The sequence below is a fragment of the Mustela erminea genome, chromosome 6 (genome assembly GCF_009829155.1).
Source record: "Mustela erminea isolate mMusErm1 chromosome 6, mMusErm1.Pri, whole genome shotgun sequence".
In the NCBI taxonomy this organism is placed as follows: domain Eukaryota; kingdom Metazoa; phylum Chordata; class Mammalia; order Carnivora; family Mustelidae; genus Mustela; species Mustela erminea.
Genome location: NC_045619.1, coordinates 5765424 through 5785900, shown reverse-complemented (window position 1 = coordinate 5785900; position 20477 = coordinate 5765424). Strand labels below are relative to the sequence as shown.

The following is a 20477-nucleotide window of genomic DNA, read 5'->3' as shown; positions in this document are numbered from 1 at the left end:
CCCTTCTTTGAGGCTCAGAGGACGCACTTAGAGAGGCGCCCCCTCTTACAGCGCTCCCCACTCCTGCCTGTAAGGCAACCCACAGCTCGCGAGAGGGATGGGATGGTGCCGGCTTTCTGGAGCTTGGAGGAGATGCAAGGGGGGTCCTCAAGGGATTACAAAATCCGAAGGTGTCTGAAGAGCCTTTAGGGAGGGGCCTTGACGTTTAAAAGTCTGCTGGTGTTTACTAAGGATTATCTGTGGGTGGTCACAGATCAGATCTCTGATCTTCCCTACAGCCCTGCGGGGGTGGGGGTGTTGGGTGGGTCAGCCCACTGGAGGAAAACTGGGCATCACCACCAGCCACTCTGGAAGTGGGAAGAAGGGATCAGGGGGCCCCAACAGGTAGCAAATGGCAGAACTAGGAGGAGGGGAACTCCCTTGGACCTGCTGTTTCTCCTCCCTCCGAGCCTGCAGGCCTTAAGGTAAACAAGCCTTGTTGTTGTGTTCTTGGGAGGGTGGTTACTTTGTAATCACAGCCTGGCCTCTGCCTTGCTCCGCCTCCGTCAGGCTCCTGCCTCCACCTGCCGATTGTTCTCCCTCTCCCTAACCCGCCCCAGGCAGGGTCCCACCCGACCAGAACCTTTCTGATTCTCCTTACCCCCTAGGGGCTCTGCACCCCCCATTTCTCCAAGCCCAGGAGCTTCAAGGCAGCGCTGGCATGGAAGGCCAGGGAATGGGGGTGCGGTGGGCGGTACAGTTGGTAGGGTGGGGTGGGGAGGGTGTGGGATGCTGCTGTCGCTGTTTCTACCAAAGCATCACAGTGTTCACATCTGTGAAATAGGCTCAAAAATACCTGATTCCAGGGCCGCCCTGGAGGCTTTGTGGGTGAGCGTCTGCCTTCCGCTCAGGTCGTGATCCCAGGGTCCTGGGATCGAACCCAAGAGTACCTCTGCTCAGCGGGGAGTCAGCGTCTCCCTCTGTCTCTGCAACTCCCCCTGACTGTGCTCTCTCTCTCTGTCAAATAAATAAAATCTTAAACAAACAAATCCTAATTCCAGGTGGAGGTCAGGGCCAGGGCGGGGGGGGGGGGTGGGCAGAAGGAAATGGGGAGGTGTTTTGTTTTGTTTTGTTTAAATAATCTTTATTCCCAGAGTGGAACTCAGAACGAGATGGGAGTTTTAGGAGTCACCCGCTCTGAGGATGGAGCCAGCAGGGAGCCCCAGGAATGAGTTGTTGTTTTGTTTCTTGGATTTTTTTTTTTTTAAATTTTTTTTTTTTAAAGACTTTATTTATTTATTTGACAGAGAGAAATCACAAGTAGATGGAGAGGCAGGCAGAGAGAGAGAGAGAGAGGGAAGCAGGCTCCCCGCCGAGCAGAGAGCCCGATGCGGGACTCGATCCCAGGACCCTGAGATCATGACCTGAGCCGAAGGCAGCGGCTTAACCCACTGAGCCACCCAGGCGCCCCTGTTTCTTGGATTTTTTTAAAAAAAGATTTTATTTATGTATTTGACGGAGAGAGCAGAAGCAGGACAAGCAGCAGGCAGAGAGAGAGAGGGAGAAGCAGTCCCAGCTTCCCGTTCAGCCGGGAGCCCAAAGTGGGTCTGGATCCCAGGACCCTGGAATGAGGACCCGAGCCGAGGGCAGACGCTTAACGAACTGAGCCACCCAGGCGCCCCAATGGAGAGTTTTTAATGGGTATAAAGTCTGTTTTACAAGATGGAATTGTGGGTGGTGGTGAGCACTGCACGCTGTGTATTCAATGCCACTGAACAGTACACTTTAAAACGCTTAATACGGTAAATTGTGTTGTGCGTATTTTACCACAATAAAGAAAATCGAGAGAAACAGAACAAAACCTAACTCCCCAAATGGCTGGCGCAGAAAAAGCATCACTCTTCGAGAGGAGGATTCCCGCTGTCGTTCGGTCCTTTCCCACGCTCAGTTTTCTTATCGGTAAAAGGGGCTTGGAAAAAAAGCACCGAGCCCTCAGCGCCCCTTGGAGGGCGCAGGGGACAATCCGTGTCAAGACCCTGGATCATACACCCGGATTCGGCCAGCGGGTGCGTCCACTAGGCGCGGGCCGAGTGCACCGCGGAGCGCAGACGGCTGGCACTGCACTTGCACCAAAGAGCTGGGCCGGGATCCCGAGCCGCGGGGCGGGAGCGGGAACCGCAGTGGCTGCCCCGGGGGCGGGGCGGGCCGGGGGCGGGGCGGGCCCGGGGCCGGCGGTTTATAAGCTCGCGCGCCGGCTGCCAGCGCAGACAGTACGCCTCCTGGCCCGAGCTCTCCGGCCAACGCGCCCGCCGCCACCTCCAACGCGAGGTGAGTCCGAGCCCCTGCCGCGACCCTCACCCCGCTGCCCTGCGCCCCTGCACCCCTGCGCCCGGCCCGCGTCCGGCAGGTGGGCGCTCAGGGTACTGCCCTGGGTGCCGAGCGGCTGGAAGCTTGGGGACCGGTGCCCAGGATTTTCCGCCCCGGGCAGCTGTTGGGTGTGTCCCTTTCGGGCGACCTTTCGGGACCCCGGCTCCGCAACGCCCGTCTCCCCGGCGAAGTCTGCAGGCCCCCGCCGGCGATGGCAGCAGCCGCGGCCCCCGCGGGCCTCAGTCTCCGCGACCGTGCAATGGGGCGGCCCCCGGATGCCGCGTCGCCCCGCACGGCCCCTCGGCGCGGCCTCCCGGGGTCCCACTCCCACGCCTTCGGGAGGACTGCAGCGGGGAGGCCGTGCGGGCAGGGCCGGGGCGCGGGAGCGCCAGCCAGGGGTCGCGGCCGCTCAGCCGGGTGTCCCCCGAGGCCGGGAAGATGGCGTCGGGCGCTGGTCCCCGCGGGGACCCGGGGCGCCCCGAGTCGCCGCGCACCTGCGGAGGGCCGGAGAGCGCCTTTGTCCGGAACAGGAACTGCGCGCCGAGCGGGGCGCGGCCGCCGCCCCGCACCTGCCCTCGCCCGGCACAGGTGCGCCCCGCGGGCACGTCCGGCCTCGCTTTGCAAACCCGAGCGGTCCGCGCGCGCTCGGCGCTGCAGTGGCCGCGGGCGTTCCGTGCGGTGACCGGGCGGGGTCCAGCCGCCAGGCCCGCGCGCGCCCGAAGCGACCCGGGGGAGCTCCGGGCTCCGCACGCTCTCGCTCCGAGGCCTGGGCGCGAAACCGCTTTGTAAACCGTTAATCGTTACTGTAATGTTCGCCGGCCTGAGCCGCTGCGGGGGGCGGGACGCTGTTGTTGCCGCTGCCGCTGCAACATTTTCCCCCGAGCACCCGCGCCCTCGGTCGGCTGTTCTCCGTGAAGCTTCGCTCGGCTCCCCAGGAAGGGCGCGTTATCGGCGTTGTCCTTCCCGCGGGAGGAGGAGGGCGGGCCGTTGAGCTCTGTGCTGCTCCGAAGCCGGAGGCCTCATTTCGCAGGTGGAGAAACTGAGACTTCGTTCCAGGAGGCAGCAAAGGCAGGCAGAGCCGTTTTTCTGGGAGCCCCAACAAAACCCTCCACGCAGCCACCTCCCAGCTGTGTTGTCTTCGACGGGCTACTCCACCTCTGAGCCTCAGTTTGTCCCTTCTGCAGAATGGGTCCCTGCGGTTTCCCACCCAAGTGTTGGTGCCTGATCGTGTTTTAGAGCGAACACTTTAACCGTATTTCTGATTACCTTGGGCATGCCTTTGGGGTAAATTCTCCGAGTGGCACATTTTAAGTGGTTATGGTTATGTATGGCTTTACACTTAGTTCCCTAAGCAGTCTGAGGCTGCAGCCGGCTGGGCCTTCACACCTGGCTGTTGGTGCTGCTCATGTCCACAGCTCCAGGCTGTCCTCCACCCTTCCCTTCCCGCTCCAGGATTTGGGGATTTCCCACACTTCTAAGCTCAAGGTCACGGGGCTGTCAATGATGGCTTTAGCTGTGGTTCCTTCAGCTTTACCAGTGTTAACGTTGTATATGTTTATTTGTGCTTGTTTTTGGTTTAAAGTGTCTAGAGCATCTGGTGAGACTGGCTTTCAGTCTGTGCCTCAGAGCCCTCCCGGGAGGTGGGGGGGACCTATTTACCTATTTAATCAACCTTCTAAGATGGCTGCCAGGGGATTTTTTTTTTTTTTTTTTTTTTGGTGGGAACACTGTCAGCAAGGATATTTCTCCAAGCACCAGGGGTCCTGTGAGGCCCTTTGTGGGATGGAGTTATACACTTAGCAGTGTCCCCCTGGGTGTCCTTTTTCCCTGTCTCCATTTACGTGCTTGCCTCCTCTGAGAAGTCTTCCCTGACTACCTCATCTAAAGGTGCAGCCCTTCCTCTCTTCCTGCTGGTCCCTCTGTGCAAGGACCTTACTGGACCGTTTCCAGACGCTAGAGACAGATTGAAATTACCTACTTGTGCAAGTCCCTTAGTGTGACTCTAGCTTGCAGCTCCATGAGAACAGGAGGACCAAGTGTCCCACTCAGTGGAGTATCCCCACCATGGCACGGCCTGGGCACACTGGGAAGAGGCTGGACGGAGGGCCGTATGCAGGTTGTGTCTGAAGTTTTATTAGGGGGTTGGTAGGTATGGAAGCTGGAGTCTCTGAGCTGAAGAGAAACCAGAGAGCAACACGAGCCCATTTGTTCTGTTCTGCTGGGCTGACATGCAGAAGGGGGTGCTTGGGGCCCGGCTCCGTCCGCTGGTTGAGTTTTGAAGCTGGCCTGGGAGGTTTTTCCCCTCTCCCTGGAAAGCATCCTGTTTTTAGTGAACCTATGAAGTTTGTAGACAATTAATGGCTTCTTGCTTCCCCTGCCTCGAACATAGTGGATCCCACGAGAGTCCGGCTGTTTTTTTCTCTCTGCTCAGAACAATTCCAAGAGGTTTCAAGGAAGTCCCAGGCACGCTCGGGTTTTGTTGTCGGCAGCCACCGGGAAGCCTGCCGTGGGCCGGGAGTGGACACGTGGAGCCGCTCCCTCGTCTCTTTGTCCTGCCGGGGCCAGGCTCTGGGCGAAAGACAGAGCGTAAGCAAACAAGGTCATGGCCCCCAGTTCCTCTTTGGCACCTCCCCACGGGGAGGCCAGGGCTGGTGGTCAGCGAGCAGGCTGAGGCGGGCCCAGGGAGGACAGCTGATTTCCCTAGTGTCAATATTAGGGTGTGACAATACGAAACACCCGCAGGGCCTTGGCCTTGGCGGGCCCAGCACGGTAAACCTGTTTTTCTGGAGGAGGGAGAAGACAGCAGATCACCCAGACTGAGAGGGAGTGCCCTCCGGAGCCGGGGGCTGGTGCTGGGGGAGCATCACTGGGATACAGACGTTTAGAACTGAACACTCTTGCCCCTGCCCCCGCCCCCCCTGCGTGTTGGCATTTGTGTGTCTGTGGCTTGGAGCTTAGAAGAAGCTAGATCAAGGTGAGGACAGAAGCTGCCCATTTTCCTGTGTGCCGATGATGACACAATAGGAAAATCCCGGCTCTCACTGAGGTGGTCAGCATAGTATGTGGGTCTCCTGAGCTCCCGGCTCATAGTCCTAGTGGTGCATTAGTGAGTGCCTGCTGTGTACCTAGTTAGCGCCTGCTGTGTACTGTATTCCCCCACCTCAGCCTCTGCTTCCTCCTCACAGCGACACTTCCTGCTGGCAGGTGCTCTGAGCCAGGACTTGACTATCCCTGTAGCTCCCTTGTTCTGTTTTCCACTCTGCTGTCTGCCCCTCCCGCCCCGGACTGTCCCGTGCACTAGGTCTCTGCTCTGAGCTGGGGCAGACAGACAGGTAAACATTTAATGAGACTAGAATGGGCCAAGTGCCCAATCCAGGTTTGTTTACCGAAGGTGCTGGGACCGTGCAGATGAGGAACAATGAATTCTGGGCGGGGAGGGGGTGGGTTTGGGGCCAGGCCTGTGCCAGCCCCCCTGTAGCAGCCTGGGGGAAGCAGAGGGGCGCCAGTAGAATCAAGTTGAGGGTTCAAAAGGGCCAGGACAAGTCCAGGGGGGGACTAAGGACTTTGTCCTAGGGAGGAAGTGGGAGCCCCCAGAGCTGCTGACTGGAGGGGGTGTCAGGATTCAGTGAGTCATTGAAACTGCTCTGCACAGGGGTGCCTGGGGGGCTCAGTCGGTGAAGTGTTGCCTTCAGCTCAGGTCGTGACGCTGGGGTCATGGGATGGAGCCCTCGGTCAGGCTCCCTGCTCAGTGGGGAGTCTGTTTCTCCTTCTCCAGCACCCCCTGCTTGTGCTCACTCTCTCTGTGAAATAAAATCTTTAAGAAAGAGGCGGGGGGGAGACTCAAAATTCTGGAATAAAGGACCCCGAGGGCTGCATCTGTCTCTCTTGGCTCCTCAGAGCTTGAGCCTAGCAGGGCACAAAATTTTACTTTAAATGCTTAAGAACTTTATTGTTTTTATTTTATTTTATTTTTTAATGATTTTCTTAAAGATTTTATTTATTTATTTGACAGACAGAGATCACAAGTAGGCAGAGAGGCAGGCCGAGAGAGAGAGAGAGAGAGAGGAGGAAGCTGGCTGCCCGCTGAGCAGAGAGCCCAAGGTGGGGCTCCATCCCAGAACCCTGGGATCATGACCTGCGCCTAAGGCAGAGGCTTAACCTACTAAGCCACCCAGGCACCCCTAATGATCTTTTTTTAAAGTAATCTTTGTGCCCAACTTGGGGCTCAAACTCACAACCCCAGGATCAGGAGTTAGATGCTCTACCGACTGAGCCAGCCAGATGCCCGCAAAACTTCTTCTAAACACATGCTTCTCAAACTTACAAACTGCAGGCCCAAGTAGTATCTTGGCCGCTGTCCTTTCTGCTGGTGATGGAAAAGCAGACGGGCCCACTTGGGTCCCCTTTCGGGTGTCAACTGGGAACCCCTGGGTTGTGCTCACGTTCCCTCCATCCCTGTTTTCGGTTCACGTCGTTGGAGCTGTGCATTACACCACCACCGACCGGGAGGCTTGTAAACCACAAAGTCATGTCTCACAGTTCTGGATGCTGGAGATCCACGGTCAGGGTGCCGCCGACTTCTGGATCCTTGAGTGGGGGGGGACTGGGGACCTGAAGGGAGCTCTCCTGGGCCTCTCACTCGGAAGATCACTAATCCCATTAGGAGAGCCCGGCAAGGTCTAATCCCTCTCAAAGTCCCCACCTCCTGATACCGTCACCCTCTAAGAATTTGGGAGTGGACACAAACCTCCAGTCCACGGGAAACTGGTGTAAAGCCTCCTTCAGAATCCCCTGTCGCTGAGAATTCTTCCTCTGTTCTGCCTTCTCCGGTTGTGGGGATCTTTACAGATATGAGCAGGAAGGGACCGAAAAAGAAAATCTCCCTAATGTTTGTTTTGCAGACAAGGAATGAGGGGGTTTAGAGGGGCCAGGGAACTTATCCAGAGCTGAATGGCCACGCTGGACTAGGACGCGGGGGTCCCCCTCTGTAAGTAACGATCAGAAGTGGTGAGCCCTGGACATTTGCATAAGTGGCATCCCTGTGGCGGCTCCTCTCGCTCCTGTTGCTCAGCAGCCAACCAGGACTTCAGCCTGTGGCAGACCCACTTGTGGCCAACCTGTCCCAAATGTGGATTCGGGGACGACGAGAGGGTGCTGGCTTGCCTCATTTCCACTAACGGACCTGAGTGCACTGAGCCAGGCCCGGCGTGGGGCCCTGGGGACCTGCTGCCGAATCCGGCCAGAGCATCTCCCGCCAAACTTAGACCCAAACTGGGTGCACGACCCAGATCGCGCCTCCCTGGAGCTGAAGGCCCGTTTCATGGGTGTGTGAAAAGGGGCTTCCCTTTCACCTCTGGGCCAGCTTCTCCGCTCCCGTGCCCAGAAGGCGGGATGCTGACGGGAGACGTGACAAACCATCTGGCCCTGGCCAAGCCCGACGTACAGGGCCGCAGTGTGTTCGGTCCTTCACTGTCGGATTCAGTGGAAACTATTTGGCATTTCAGGCCTCAGAGCAAGACTTTTATGGGGATTGTCAAGGCGGCCTCCCCACACCTTTTTTTTTTCCAATTTACTTTTTAATTTTATTTGAGAGAGCACACAGAGAGAGAGAGAGACGCAGTCTCCCTGCCAAGTGGGGCGCTCAACATCGGGGTTGATCCTAGGACTGCAGAACCCTGGGATCACAACCTGAGCCAAAGGCAGACGCTTAACCAACTGAGCCACCCAGGCGCCTCTTTTTTGCTGGGGGGGGGGGCTTCCTTTTCATTCTGCTGTCAGCCCGCACTGCTGGGCGGGGTATTTTTGGAGCCCCGGGGTGGGGAGCGTGATTGCATGGTCTGGAGGCTCTGAATTTCTGTTCTCCCCCATCCTAGGTCCCCATCTGTGAAGTGGGACGACTTCTGGGGGAGGCTAGGCAGAGCGATGCAAATAAGGGTGACCAGGAGCAGACCCCTGCAGGTGCGAGAGGACAGTCCTTGCCCAAGGCCATAGGGGCGGGCCTAGCCCACCCACCCTGTGGATGGCTCTGCCTGCAACACCTGGGTTCCGAGTGACTCAGGCCAGCACCTTCGCTGGGGTTCGGGGTGGGGCGGGGGTGGGCACAGTGCTGGTGAAGAGGCAGGATTGAGGGGCTGTGGCACTGTGGGCCCATTCCAAGATGACACTTCCGGAATCACTGAGCAGCCCCCACACCCCAGCACAGGTGAGTTTCCAACTTTTTACCTGAAACACCTTCTCTCTCCCACCTTGTCACTCCCTGTCTGTCTTTTCCCCCAGTTGCTTCTCCATCACCAGGGAAGTCAGCCCTGCCCACCTGGGAGGAGCACTTTCAGGCCTCTGGGGTTCCTGATGGCGGAGGCGGAGGTGGGACTTCCCCACCAGGTGGGGACAGGCTGGGGTGGGGGTGGCTTGATTCCTGAAATAGACCTTTAAGACAGACCTTTTCCAGAGGTGCCTGAGTGGCTCAGTTGGTTAAGCATCTGCCTTATGGTTTCAGCTCAGATGATCTCAGGGTCCTGGGATTGAGCCCCCACCCTCGGACTCCCTGCGCAGCCTGGAGTCAGCTTGATATTCTCTGCCTCTCCCTCTGTCCCTCCCCCTGGTCCCACATCTCTCTCTAAAGTAACTCTTTTTTTTTTTTTTAAAAGAAACTTCTTTATTGCAACTTCAGCTTTCTTTAAGATGTATTTATTTATTTGACACACAGACACAGCAAGAGAGGAAACACAAGCAGGGGGAGTGGGAGAGAGAGAGCAGGTGTCGCGCCGAGTAGGGAGCCTGATGTGGGGCTCAATCCTAGGCCCCTGGGATCACGACCCGAATCGAAGGCAGACGCCCAACCAGCTGGGACGCCCAGGTGCCCCTTGCTGTATTTCTGGAATCCACGAACCAAGCACATGCGCGGTAGTAAAAGTTCAAGAACCCAAGAGCACAGAATTTCAAATTCAGGCCCCTTCCCAAGTGTGTCCCAGAGAGACCCCTTCTCTCTTAACCTCCTGCCACTTCAGGAGATGACCTCTGCAGATGGAGGTGTGTGTCTGTTAGTCCTTTAAATTCACACATGGCCGCACGATTGCAGACTGTTCCTCGCCATGTGCACAGAGCCACGTGACTTCCAGGTCCCCGCATGGGAACGCCTACAGACACCCTGCTCATGGTTTCATGGCCACCGGGTACCTCCAGCGGGACATGCAGGATGCACCCTAGAAGTCATGGGTAGGTGCACTTGGGACTTCAGGGGCTCCTGTCTCCCACCCTGCGTTTGTTGATGCCTTAGCCAGCCTTGGAGCCCCTGCTGGGTGGCAGGAAGTAGGCAGCATCCATTTCTCTTAATCCTCTTAGCTCTGGGAAGCTGTGCTATTTCCAGGCTGGAGACCCCTCTCTGAGCTAGGCTCAGAATCCAGTGACTGGTCACGGTGGCACCTCAGAGCTGGGACTGGAGCCTGGATCTGTCTTGCTGAGGTCTGGGCTTTGCTGCTCGAGCACACCTACGCTGCGACACCGGGTGCTTCCTAAACCAGTGCACCCCCTGTCCCCCACAGCGGCAGGGCTGGTGGGGGGGCAGGTGTGGGTGGGAAGCTTCCGTGGAAAAATCTGGTGGCTAGCTCTCAGCTGGGTCCACCCAGCAGCCTCTGGCCTGGCACCCAGGACTTTGGGGACCAGGTGCTATTGCTGGAGCCCCCCCGGTGTCCCCAGCTGCTCGTGCTTGGCTGCCAGCATGCAGGGACACACAGGCTGGGCTGGGGGAGACAGAGCATGCACCTGTCCCCACGCTGTTACATGTGGGGGAGGTCATACGTCATGGGAAAGTGCACCCTGGAGGTTGGGAGCCTGCCCTCTCTCATAGGTGTCCCTGTGGCTGTGCGGGCAACTTTCTTCTGCCCAGAGGTGGGGTGGGCATCCTGAGCTCTGTGGGTAAGAGTGTGTTCCTGATGGCTTTTTTTTTTTTTTTTTTAAAGATTTTACTTATTTGAGAGTCCGGGAGCCTGACTGAGGCTTGATCCCAGGCCCTCGGCAGACACTTAACCGACTGAGCCACCCAGGCGCCCCCGTGGGCTCTCTGCACAGTGTGTCAGCAGGTGCGCGCATGGGCTGCAGCCAGGGTGGGGACAGGTGGCTAGGTGCGCCTTCTTTCACCCGAAATGGTCTGAAACTGCTTCTTTGCAAATCTGCTGGGGGGAAAAAAAACGCTTAAAAGCAGTGCGGGCTCCTGGGCCAGCGGCTTTCTCGGTGCTGGGCGGTGTTGGGTCATTTGACAAACATGCTCTGTGGTGTGGGCTGGGGGCTGGAGCCGAGTAACAGTGGCAGCTCCTGGTTCGTTGCCTTCCGGGGTGTGGGGGCGCTGAGACAGGTTCCGTCACGTCGTGCTCCCAGCTCCCGGGGACGTGCGTTCCTAGTGTCCTCACGTGGAAGGGAAGAAGCGGGGGGCACAGAGAGTGTCCGTGCTCTAAGCCACCACAGAGGGAGAAAGAGTGCCCCACGGTGGGGTTGGTTAGAGATGGGAGGGGGAGCCCTCCAGCCTGGCCCCGGTGAGCTAGGAAGGCAGGGCCAGGGCTGAGTTCCTTGGCAACCAATGAGAGGGCACGGACTAAGGGGACAGGATGGCCGGCCAGCAGCAGGGGTGGGGGCCTGACCTGTCCGCGCGCGCTTGGGCGCCTGGGGTGCGGTGGGAGTGGGGGAGGGGGCGGGTGGTTGGGGCTGGGGAGGTGGCCAGGGGAAAAGGGCCCTGATAGCAGCATGACACGACCCCCGAGTGGAGCAATGACTAGGTCAGATTGGAGAGGGTCCAGCGGGGACTGGAGACCGGGCAGCCGCAGTAGAGCTGGACAGGAAGAGACCGGCGCTGGCCTGCCCTGGCGTGGTGGGCCGGCTGCAGGGACCTTGCCGCCAGCTCTGTGGCCACACTCTGATTTCTCCCACTCAGACCTTGATCCCCAAGGCCAGCCCAGGCCGGGCTGGTCAGTCATTTGTGAGAACCTTACCCAGGGCTTGGATTAGGACCCAATGAGGTGGGTGCAAAAATCTCAGCCAGGGTCAGAACAGGTGGTTGGTGCTGGTTCTTATCAGAAAAATGAACCCCATTAGTGTGGGATTATTCCCATTTAACGGACGAAACTGGAGGCCCCCCCCAAGGTTCCCACTGCAGCTCAAGTGAGTGGTTGGGTTAGAAGGTCAACCCAGGCAGGATGCCCCCGGCTGTTAATGGGGGAGGCACCACCCCACCGCTCACCCAGCCCCAGGGCTTGTCAGACGCGGGTCTCGGGCCCCATTCCCACTTGGTGTCCAGGGATTCTGGGACTGTCTCTGCTGGAGGCCGAGGGATGTTTAGACCATAGGTCAAGGGGAGGCGCAGAGGCCACGTCCAGGCCCAGAGCCTGGGGCTGGTGTGGAGGGCTGGGGGTTGGCGGGGGTCGGAGGCGCATGCAAAGGAGGGCTGGGACTGCTTTTCCTGGGAAATTGCCATTTGCGTAGTTATCAAGCCCCCTAGGGCCTGGGGGCAACAGAGGTGGGAGCTCTGTCCCCCATCCTTAAATGCTACCCTTGGAGCTCAAGGGCACCCAGACCCCCAGCGTACGCTCCCTGTGCAGTGTCAGTTTCTGTCTGGCTCCGTTATACCCTTTAAATCCTTCAGTAGAGTTTTATGTTTTTCTCCGTAAGTTTTTTTTTTTTTTTTTTTTTTTTTTTTTTTTTTTAAAGATTTTATTTATTTATTTGACAGAGAGAAATCACAAGTAGATGGAGAGGCAGGCAGAGAGAGAGAGAGAGGGAAGCAGGCTCCCTGACGAGCAGAGAGCCCGATGCGGGACTCGATCCCAGGACCCTGAGATCATGACCTGAGCCGAAGGCAGCGGCTTAACCCACTGAGCCACCCAGGCGCCCTCTCCGTAAGTTTTAAAGCATTTTTTAAAAAAGATTTTATTTATTTGATAGAGATCACAAGTATGCAGAGAGGCAGGCAGAGAGAAAGGAAGGGAAGCAGGCTCCCTGCCAAGCAGAGAGCCCGATGGGGGGCCTGATCCCAGGACCCCAGGATCATGACCCGAGCCGAAGGCAGAGGCTTTAACCCACTGAGCCACCCAGGCGCCCCAGAGCATTTTTTTTTTTTTTTTTTAAATCACATTTCTTTCCTGACTAAAGGCCTCTGTACCTGCACATGCGTAGTCTGTCTGCTACTGCATTTTCTGGTCGCCTTGTGGTTATTGATTTTTATATGTCCATCTGGTATCTGGCAACCTTGAATCTCCTGGTGGTTCCAAAAAGTGATTCTCAGGACTCCTGGGTGGCTTAGACTGTTAAGCGTCTGCTTTTGGCTCAGGTCCTGAGATCCAGTCCCACAGGGGCTCCCTGCTCAGCGGGGAGCCTGCTTCTCCCTCTTTCCCTCCCCCCGGCTAGTGCACATGCACCTGCTCTCTCTCTCAAATAAATAGATAAAATCTTATTAAGAAAGCACAAAAGGTGATTCTGTGTTTTCTACATAAAGGCTCATTGCAGGTCTGCTAGAAATCCCTCTTCTGCCTCATCAAACTGATCACATGTTCTCTGGCGGCTTGAATGTTCTCCGTCTTTTATTCTTCTATCGGCTTCCTCTAACTTGCTGAGACCTCATCTGACTGAAGTCAGCTTGTTGCCGTTTGTGCTGGTGCCGCTGCCCTGACCCCGGACTGTTCTCCTGTGTGGAGGCTCCCTTTTTTATTTTTATTATTTTTTTATTATTATTTTAATTTTTATTTTCTTATTTGACAGAGACAGCAAGAGAGGTAACAGGGGAGCAGCAGAGGGAGAGGGAGAAGCAGGCCTCCCGCTCAGCAGGGAGCCCGATGTGGGGCTGGATCCCAGAATTCTGGGATCATGACCCAAGCCTAAGGCAGATGCTTAACAACTGAGCCACCCAGGCGCCCCTTATTATGTTTCAAGATTTTATTTATTTGACAGTGAGAGACACAGCGAGAGAGGGAACAGAAGCAGGGGGAGTGGGAGAGGGAGAAGCAGGCTTCCCGTGGAGCAGGGAGCCCGATGCGGGGCTTGATCCCAGGACCCTGAGATCATGACCTGAGCCGAAGGCAAACACTTAACGACTGAGCCACCCAGGCACCCTCCTTTTCTGTTTTTAAACAAGCAAAACTGAAGTCTGACAGCTGGGTAGGGTGTCAGTGCCTAGGGGGTGGCTGGAGCTGGGTCCTTAGGGCTGGGGTCCTAGCTTTTAACTGCTGCCTAGCCATCTGGACCGGAGGTAGAAGGGTTACGCGCTCCCAGCAGTACCTGTGCTGCAGTCAAGTTGCTAGCGGCATCGAGGGTTTTTAGAAATGTCACCCGATCCTCCCCGTGGGGTTCTGGTTCATGCTGGTCTGTTGGTTTTGGAGGGGGCATAGTTGCCGGGTCTCAGGCCTGCACGCTTTTCAACCCTGCCTGTGCCCTCAGCAGGTGGTGAGACCCCCGCCACCGCCAGGAGCCTGCAGGGGAAGGTGCTGTCCTCACAGGTGCGGGTGGCGTATGTCAGGCCTTTCGTGGCTGTCGTGGCTGTGTTTACATGTCTGATTTCTCTTGAGACAAATTCTGGGCACATATTCTCTCCAGAGCAGTGGTGTTCTTCTGTACCGTTTCTCAAAGACCCCTCAGGTACCTGTCTGTGCCCTCGATGACATCGCCGCGTGTCCATCTCTCTTGATCGCGTTTTGGATCCTCTGTTGACTATCCTGTCTCGTCTCGCCCCGAGATACCCAGAGGGTCCACACTGACCTCTGCGCCCCCGTGAGCTTGTGCCCTGGCTCTGTGTCTCCAGTCACCACCCTTGAATGGGGAAAGCACGTTGTGTGCACACTCTCACCTACACCCCGCGTCCCCGGCGGGCACCTGTGCTTGTCCTGCCAAACGTGAACACTGTCCACCCTGGCCTGGGGAGCAGGGGGACTTGGCTCTGGCCCTTCTTGGCTTCATCGTGAACTTTTCCGGGTCTCATCTTAATGAATACCTACCTTGAAGGTTAGGGATCCAACAAAATAATGAGAGGGTCCTGTCCACTCAGGCTAATGTGAAGAATTACAAAATTTTTAAGACAGTGGGTTGATGTGCAGAGGTCCCTCAGCATCACACAGGTGCTAAGTAACAGCTGGGATTTGAGCTCAGGTCTGTGGGTTCCATATTCGCCATTATATTCTAGCCCTAAGTCTGTTTGGCATGGTGTGGGCTAAGTTGCGGTGGCCTCGGTCACAGACTCTCCTACCCTGCTATCTCAGGATGATGGGAACAATTCCTACGTGGGAATCCATGGTTGTAATAGGAGAGCCTCTGCCTGCAAGGAACTGGAAACTCACTGAGTTGGGTGTTACTTTTCCTACACAGCGAGGGTGGCCGTGACTTGCAAAATACAAGTGTTCCAGAAGGCCATCAGAGAGCCAGGCTCCGTCCCTCTCTCCTCTGCTTTCTTGGCGTCTTGGTTATTCTTAATGTTCAGCACCTTGGTGTCACAAAGTGGCTGCTGCAGCTCCAGCCTTCCCTCCTGTATTGAAGGCAGCAAGCGGGGAGAGGAGCTGCCCTGGCTAAAACCCCTACGTCGGACTCTGAGACCCCATTGCCCAGAACCAGGTTGCATGCCCACCACCAGCTGCAAGGCATGCTGGGCAAGTGTTCAGTCTCTGTCTTTTCTGTCTTTCTTCTCCCCCAGAGAAGAAATGTCCCACACAGGACCCCTCTCCAGGAACCTCTTTCTGAGCACCTTTCTGCAGGAGCATGGCCCGGAAGCGCTGGACGTCCCCGGCATGACTGATCTCGTGGAGCACTATGGTCCAGGACCCTCCCCTAACAGGTAGGTCCCATCAACACTCCGTGGGCCCCACCCACTCCCATTTCTGGCCAGTGACTTTGGGGGTACAGTTGGAAGAGCAGGGCCCCAGGGCGGAAATTCCCAGGTGTGCTCATGGAGGCCGGTGCCCTGGGCGCGGCCCCTTGGCGCTGCTCTCAGCCCACAGAGGCCCTCGGGTTCCAGCATATTCCCAGGATGGACCTTGGGCACTGCCACCAAAATGGCTTAAACCTCTGACTTTAGGACTGGGTATCACCTCGCCCTCACTGACCATGATGTCTCATCAAGGCCTCTTGATGAGATGGTTCTAATTTTAGAAAATCAGAAGCAGCCTGAGGAAGCCCCTTCACACACACCGTCTGGGGCCCAGGCTGCCAGGACAGTGAAGAGGGGATCTTCCCAAGGCCGGCCCCAGGTTCCAGGTGCTTCCCTTCTGCTTTAGGTCTCAGGAGTCTCTTAGGCATTAGGGCCTGGACCTGGGGATTGGGGCTGGCTGGGATTTTCGAGCTGGAGGGACCTGAAAATCTGCCTCTTGCCCTGTCCTGCTCCACTTGGAGATGACAACGGGGACGTTCAGCGTGGGGCAGTGTCTTCCTGAGGTCCCACGGGGTATCGAGATAGAGGTGGGACCTCAGCCCCCCGCCGGGGATTGCCAGCCAGACCTCCCCAGCTTCACATCCAACCTTCGGCACCTCTGGACTAGAGAGCACGGACCCCAGAGAGACCGGGCAGGTGGCTGGGGCTGAGCTGGGAGCCACTGGGACGCCTGTCCACTTGGAAGTTCCCAGATGAAATGTGGGCAAAGCCCTGAGAGCAGGACTGAAGCCAGCCCGGAGGCTGTGGGCTGTGGAGGTCAGGTGTGAGCGCGCGGATTCCTTCCCCATCCAGGACTCGGTCAGGGAGAGCAGGAACTGGTGAGCCCCTCCCTTCTGAAAAGGCTGAGGACAACAGGTGGTTTCACGATTGGGGGCGCAGGGAACAGGTCCTAGAATCCCTCCCCATGAGGAGGAGGGAAAATCGAGACCCTGTGGGAAACCAGTCCCAGTTCCGGGGGGTTCAGGAGCCCCAGCACGCCCCGCCCCGTTGCCCACCTTTGCCATCTTTCCTGGCAAGCCTCCAGGTGGGTGGCCTCTCCCAGGGCTCCCCGACCCTCCGTGTTCCCTGGAGGGAGAGGCAGGCTGTGACAGGGAGGCGCATCTGCTGCTCACGGGCCCTGCATGTGTCTCTGCCCTCCCACAAGACGAGAGGAGTAGAGCCCCCCAGGGATGGGACCTCGCTGGTCTTTTCTGAAGCAAAGCAGGAGCCAGAGGAGGGGTGCGTGAAGGTTCCCACCTCGCTCTCTGCCAACCCTGGCCTCCCAGAAGCCTGGGGCCCGATCTGCCAGGCGGGCCCAGGTATGTGGGGCGTCCCCGCGTCACCCCTAATTGTCCATGCCCTCCCGCAGCAGCAGCCCCGACGACGTGGCCATGCGGCTGGCCTTCATCGGGGACGAGATGGAAGTGAGATGGATGCTGCCCCGCCTTGGCGAGCTGCCCGGGATGGCCGTGCGCAGGTGGGCGGCCCCCAGGCCCTGGGAGGAGACCGCTCCCCTTCCGGGCAGCCCCGCATCCCTCCGCCGGGAGTCCCCAGCCCCTGCACCGCGGCTGCACAGCAGAACCCAAGTGCCTTTCTCTGCTGTTTCATCAAGCCAAGACCGAACTTTTCCCAAAGGGTCTTGACCTCAAATGCTGACGGGAAGGTGGCGAGCTCAGCGGAGCTGTGTGTCCTGCTTGGTGGCCTCTGTCCCGAGCCCACTGTACTTTCATGGTTGACCAGCATCTCTGTGGGTTTCCAGAGGCTCACAGGACCACTCACGCTGGGGTGTACGAGCCCATCTCAGGGCCGCAGCAGTGTGGTCTCTTGGTCCCCAGAGAGGCAGCCTTCTGCTGGGGTGCCCAGGCCTCCATCAGAGCAAGGTCCTCCAGGGGGAAGGACCTGCCTTCTTGGGCCCGTGAACGGTGGAGCCTTTTCCCCATGGCCGGCTTCAGAACCCCAGACCAAACCCCCATGGACTGGTGGGCGGCGGAAGGAAACAGGACATCAGATGGCCGTGGAGAGAGACGCCCGTTGGCGGAGCCACCCGAGCAAGGGGACAGAGTGGCAGTGTGGGGGGGGCGGCCCTCTTCTACCCACAGGGGTCCCCTAAAGGAAAGGCTGCAGCCGTGTCCCTGTTCCCACAGTAATGGCGCTGCTCCCCCTCCCCTTTGTCACAGCTGGGCTTTTACCTACAACCAGATGCGCCTGAGAGGTGTTCTCCGAAGTTTCATGGATGGTCTCACTAACCTTAGGGAGCACATACGGATTTGGAGCTTCCTGACCTTCAGACACAGGGTAACTAAGGCTTGAGATTGACTTACCTCCTGTACATGGTGCTGCGAAGCTCTGCAGTGGCGGGATGCCGCAGACCCTACCCCTCCCTGTCGCCCTGCCCGCTTCCCCCCTTCTGCTGGGCTTGGGCTTTTGAGAGCCGTGCTTCACGGACTCGGTGCTGGGACTCTTCAATGTGTTGGGCTGCTTCCACGCCTGTTCCCTGCTGTTGCCTCCCCTGGGAAGGCCTTCCGCTGGCGAAGGGACCGGCTCCTCACTCGTCTGCCCGGCAGATGCGTCTCCTCCTGAGCCGCTTTCCTGACCACTCCTCCTCCCTCCCAGCAGCGCCGGGGACGGTCCCTCGGGCAGCTCGTGCTCCCACAGTCCCCAGCCCATGAGCAGCCTGGGTGGGCTGGCTTCTCTGCCCCCTGTCGCATCCTCGGCCATCTCCCCACCTGCCTGTGCTGCTCTTCTGGTTTTTGTCCCCGACCCGTCCACTTCGGAGATGCTCCTGCATCCCCCACCGTCCCTGACTAGTCCTTCCCCACCCCAGCCCGGCCTCAGCCTCGCGGGCTCATCCCTGTGTCCACAGGGCGGGCACAGGAGGAGCCGCGGAAGGAGCCACCCCTGTTCTGGGCTGGAGGGCCTCACCTCTCCCCCCCCCTTCATCCCACAGGTGTCCCCCAACCCCGGGCGCGGGCTGGTGCTGTCCCTGCTGCTGCTGGTGCTGCTGCTGCTAGGCTGGGGGCTTCAGGTCCTCCAGTGACGCCAGCTGCTGCTCGGCGCGGGGGGCGGGGCTGGCCTCGCCACCCCCCTGGCCGCCACCCTGGAGGTGGCCTTGTTGGGTTTGTTGTCTTTTTAACTGTTTTCTGATGATGCCTTTTTTATATTTAAAACAGAGTGCTGGGACACTACTGAGGTTTCATACTAGTTTTTTTCTTTTTCTTTTTGTAAGAGAAATGAATTCATTATACCTCTGGGGTCGTTGCTGGTTAACTGCCCGTGCCAAGGCCTGGCTGGGCCTGCTCTCCTGGCCCCAGCCCACGTGTGGTGGCCTGTCCCAGGAAGGAGACTTCCTCTTGCTGGGGGGCCCTGTGGCGGGCCGTGGGGGGAGTGCTGGCCATACCCCCACGTCTGTGATGCCCCGGGGCAAAGGGAAAATCTGCTGGAATAGATTTCTGAGGGGTGAGGAGAGCTCAATAAAATGTTGGTTTCCAGCTGGTCTCTGGTCCTCTCTGGGGGTTTGTCGCATGGGTTGCCTCTTGCCCCTGGCGCGAGAATCAAGGGGGAGGGAAGAGAAGGGGCGGGGCGTGCGCCTAGCCACCTGTGCGTGATCACACACCTGCAGGCTCTTTCCTGCACCTGCTGTCATGAAGTTTGGCCCGACACAATCAGGTTTACGCCGCCTCTTGTCATGCCTCGTGCCTGAGATGTACCATTAGGGATTATTTCCTTTGGGCTGTCAGGCTCTTACAACTGGGCTGCCTCCCCTCCCCACATTTGCTCATCCGGCACTCCCTGCTGGAGCAGTGCAGTCTGGGGGGGCCACTCACACAGGTGTGCTGCGGAGAAGGTGCTAGACCAGGGGCACCCACTGCGCGGGCTCAGCCCACCCCAGACCTGGGCCTAGTGCTGTTCCTAGACCCCATCAGGCTCTCTCTCCAGAACTAGAGCTCTGACTCCTCAACCCCCCCCCCCCCCGCCCCAACAGTCCCCCTGTCTCAGAAGCCATCCCTGGGCTGGGGTGAGTCCCCACCTTCTGCAGCCTCCTCCCTGTCCCCTTCAGGTCCTGGATTCGGAGAGCCGTCCCTGCCCTCCACTCTGCCCCAGAGCTGATGCGACAGACAGTGACTCGCTACCCTCCAGCCCGGCCGGTCAGGTCCTGCCCGCTCCCAGCTGCCCCCTCTGACCCTCGTGACTGAAGGGACCCTCCCAGCCGCCACCGGGCTTTCCATGTCACCGCGCTCCAGAGTCTGGCCCTTCACAGCCTGACCTCACCTCCTTCCCTGTGTAAGTGGCCCCGTGGGGCTGTGTCAGGCCCTCCCATGCCTCCCAGGGCGAGCCCAGAGCCTGCCAGTTCCCAGGCCCTTGCTGGGAATGTTCCATCCTGACATCCTGCTCCACCCAAAGGACACTCCACCCCTGGACAGATACCCACCAAGTTTATAGACCTGGAAGTGAACCAGGGCTTTCCTGTGTGGCTGCACTGACCCCAGGCCCTGGGGCTCCACTGGAGAATCCATAGCTGGGGATGTGGGGAGGCCAAACCCAGACGAACCTCTTCCAGGAAGTCCTCCCTAACCACCCGGGAGCAGCTCCCAAGCACTCGGGTCAAACTGCCCACCCCTTTCTCAGTGTGGCTGGGGCCGCCTCAGCTTCTCAAGGAGCTTGGGGCTCTTCAGAGTGGAGGGAATGGAGATGCTAAAGCCATGTCTTCTCTCGGCAGGAATCTGGGGACCCTCTTCCCAAGTGTCCTAGGGTTTGCAACATTCTTCCCGCCTGTGGATGTCAGAGGAACCCCTACTTTGCTAAGCTTGGCCACAGGTTCTGGGGTTGTGAAGATATGGTCCCTCAAATCTCACATTCTATTTAAAAAGCACCCAAAGAAGCTAAGAACTGGGGGCTGTGTTCTGAGAGCAATAAAGGACTGAGAAAATGGGGGGGGGGGTGAGACCACAGGACCAGGCCTTGGAGAGAATGAAGGATAGACAAGTGTCCTCCAGCTACGGGGGAGCAGCACATACAAAGGCCCTGGGGTGGGAGACCTGCCTGCGCATGAGGAAGGTGGATAAGCCAGCTTGGGCTGGAGCCTGATCGACTGTCTTGTCTGTTCATGCCCACCCTGGGGCCGTGAGGAGCTTGCCAGTTTCTGCGCCCCCACACGATGGGCAGTCTCCTGACCTCCAAAGCCAACGTGGAGCTGGCACTTGACTGATCTGCTCAAGACGGCCCAGCCTGTAAGGGGGAAACTGAGGCCCAGAGAAGA

At 58.2% G+C, this 20477-nt stretch overlaps 1 protein-coding gene across 2 annotated transcripts; it reads left to right on the top strand.

Annotated features, from left to right (window-relative positions):
* The first annotated feature begins 2239 nt into the window (after positions 1-2239).
* Positions 2240-18733, top strand: BIK (BCL2 interacting killer). 2 transcript variants are annotated; one of them, XM_032346028.1, is made up of 5 exons: positions 2240-2307; positions 15008-15148; positions 16596-16697; positions 17398-17515; positions 18168-18733. In XM_032346028.1, exons 2-5 carry the CDS (start codon positions 15015-15017, stop codon positions 18255-18257), a joined length of 444 nt encoding a protein of 147 aa, XP_032201919.1. In that variant the 5' UTR covers positions 2240-2307; positions 15008-15014; the 3' UTR covers positions 18258-18733. The 2 variants fall into 2 exon arrangements, with proteins under 2 accessions (XP_032201919.1, XP_032201918.1); XM_032346027.1 differs by having other exon boundaries at positions 16593-16697.
* Positions 18734-20477: the final 1744 nt, after the last annotated feature.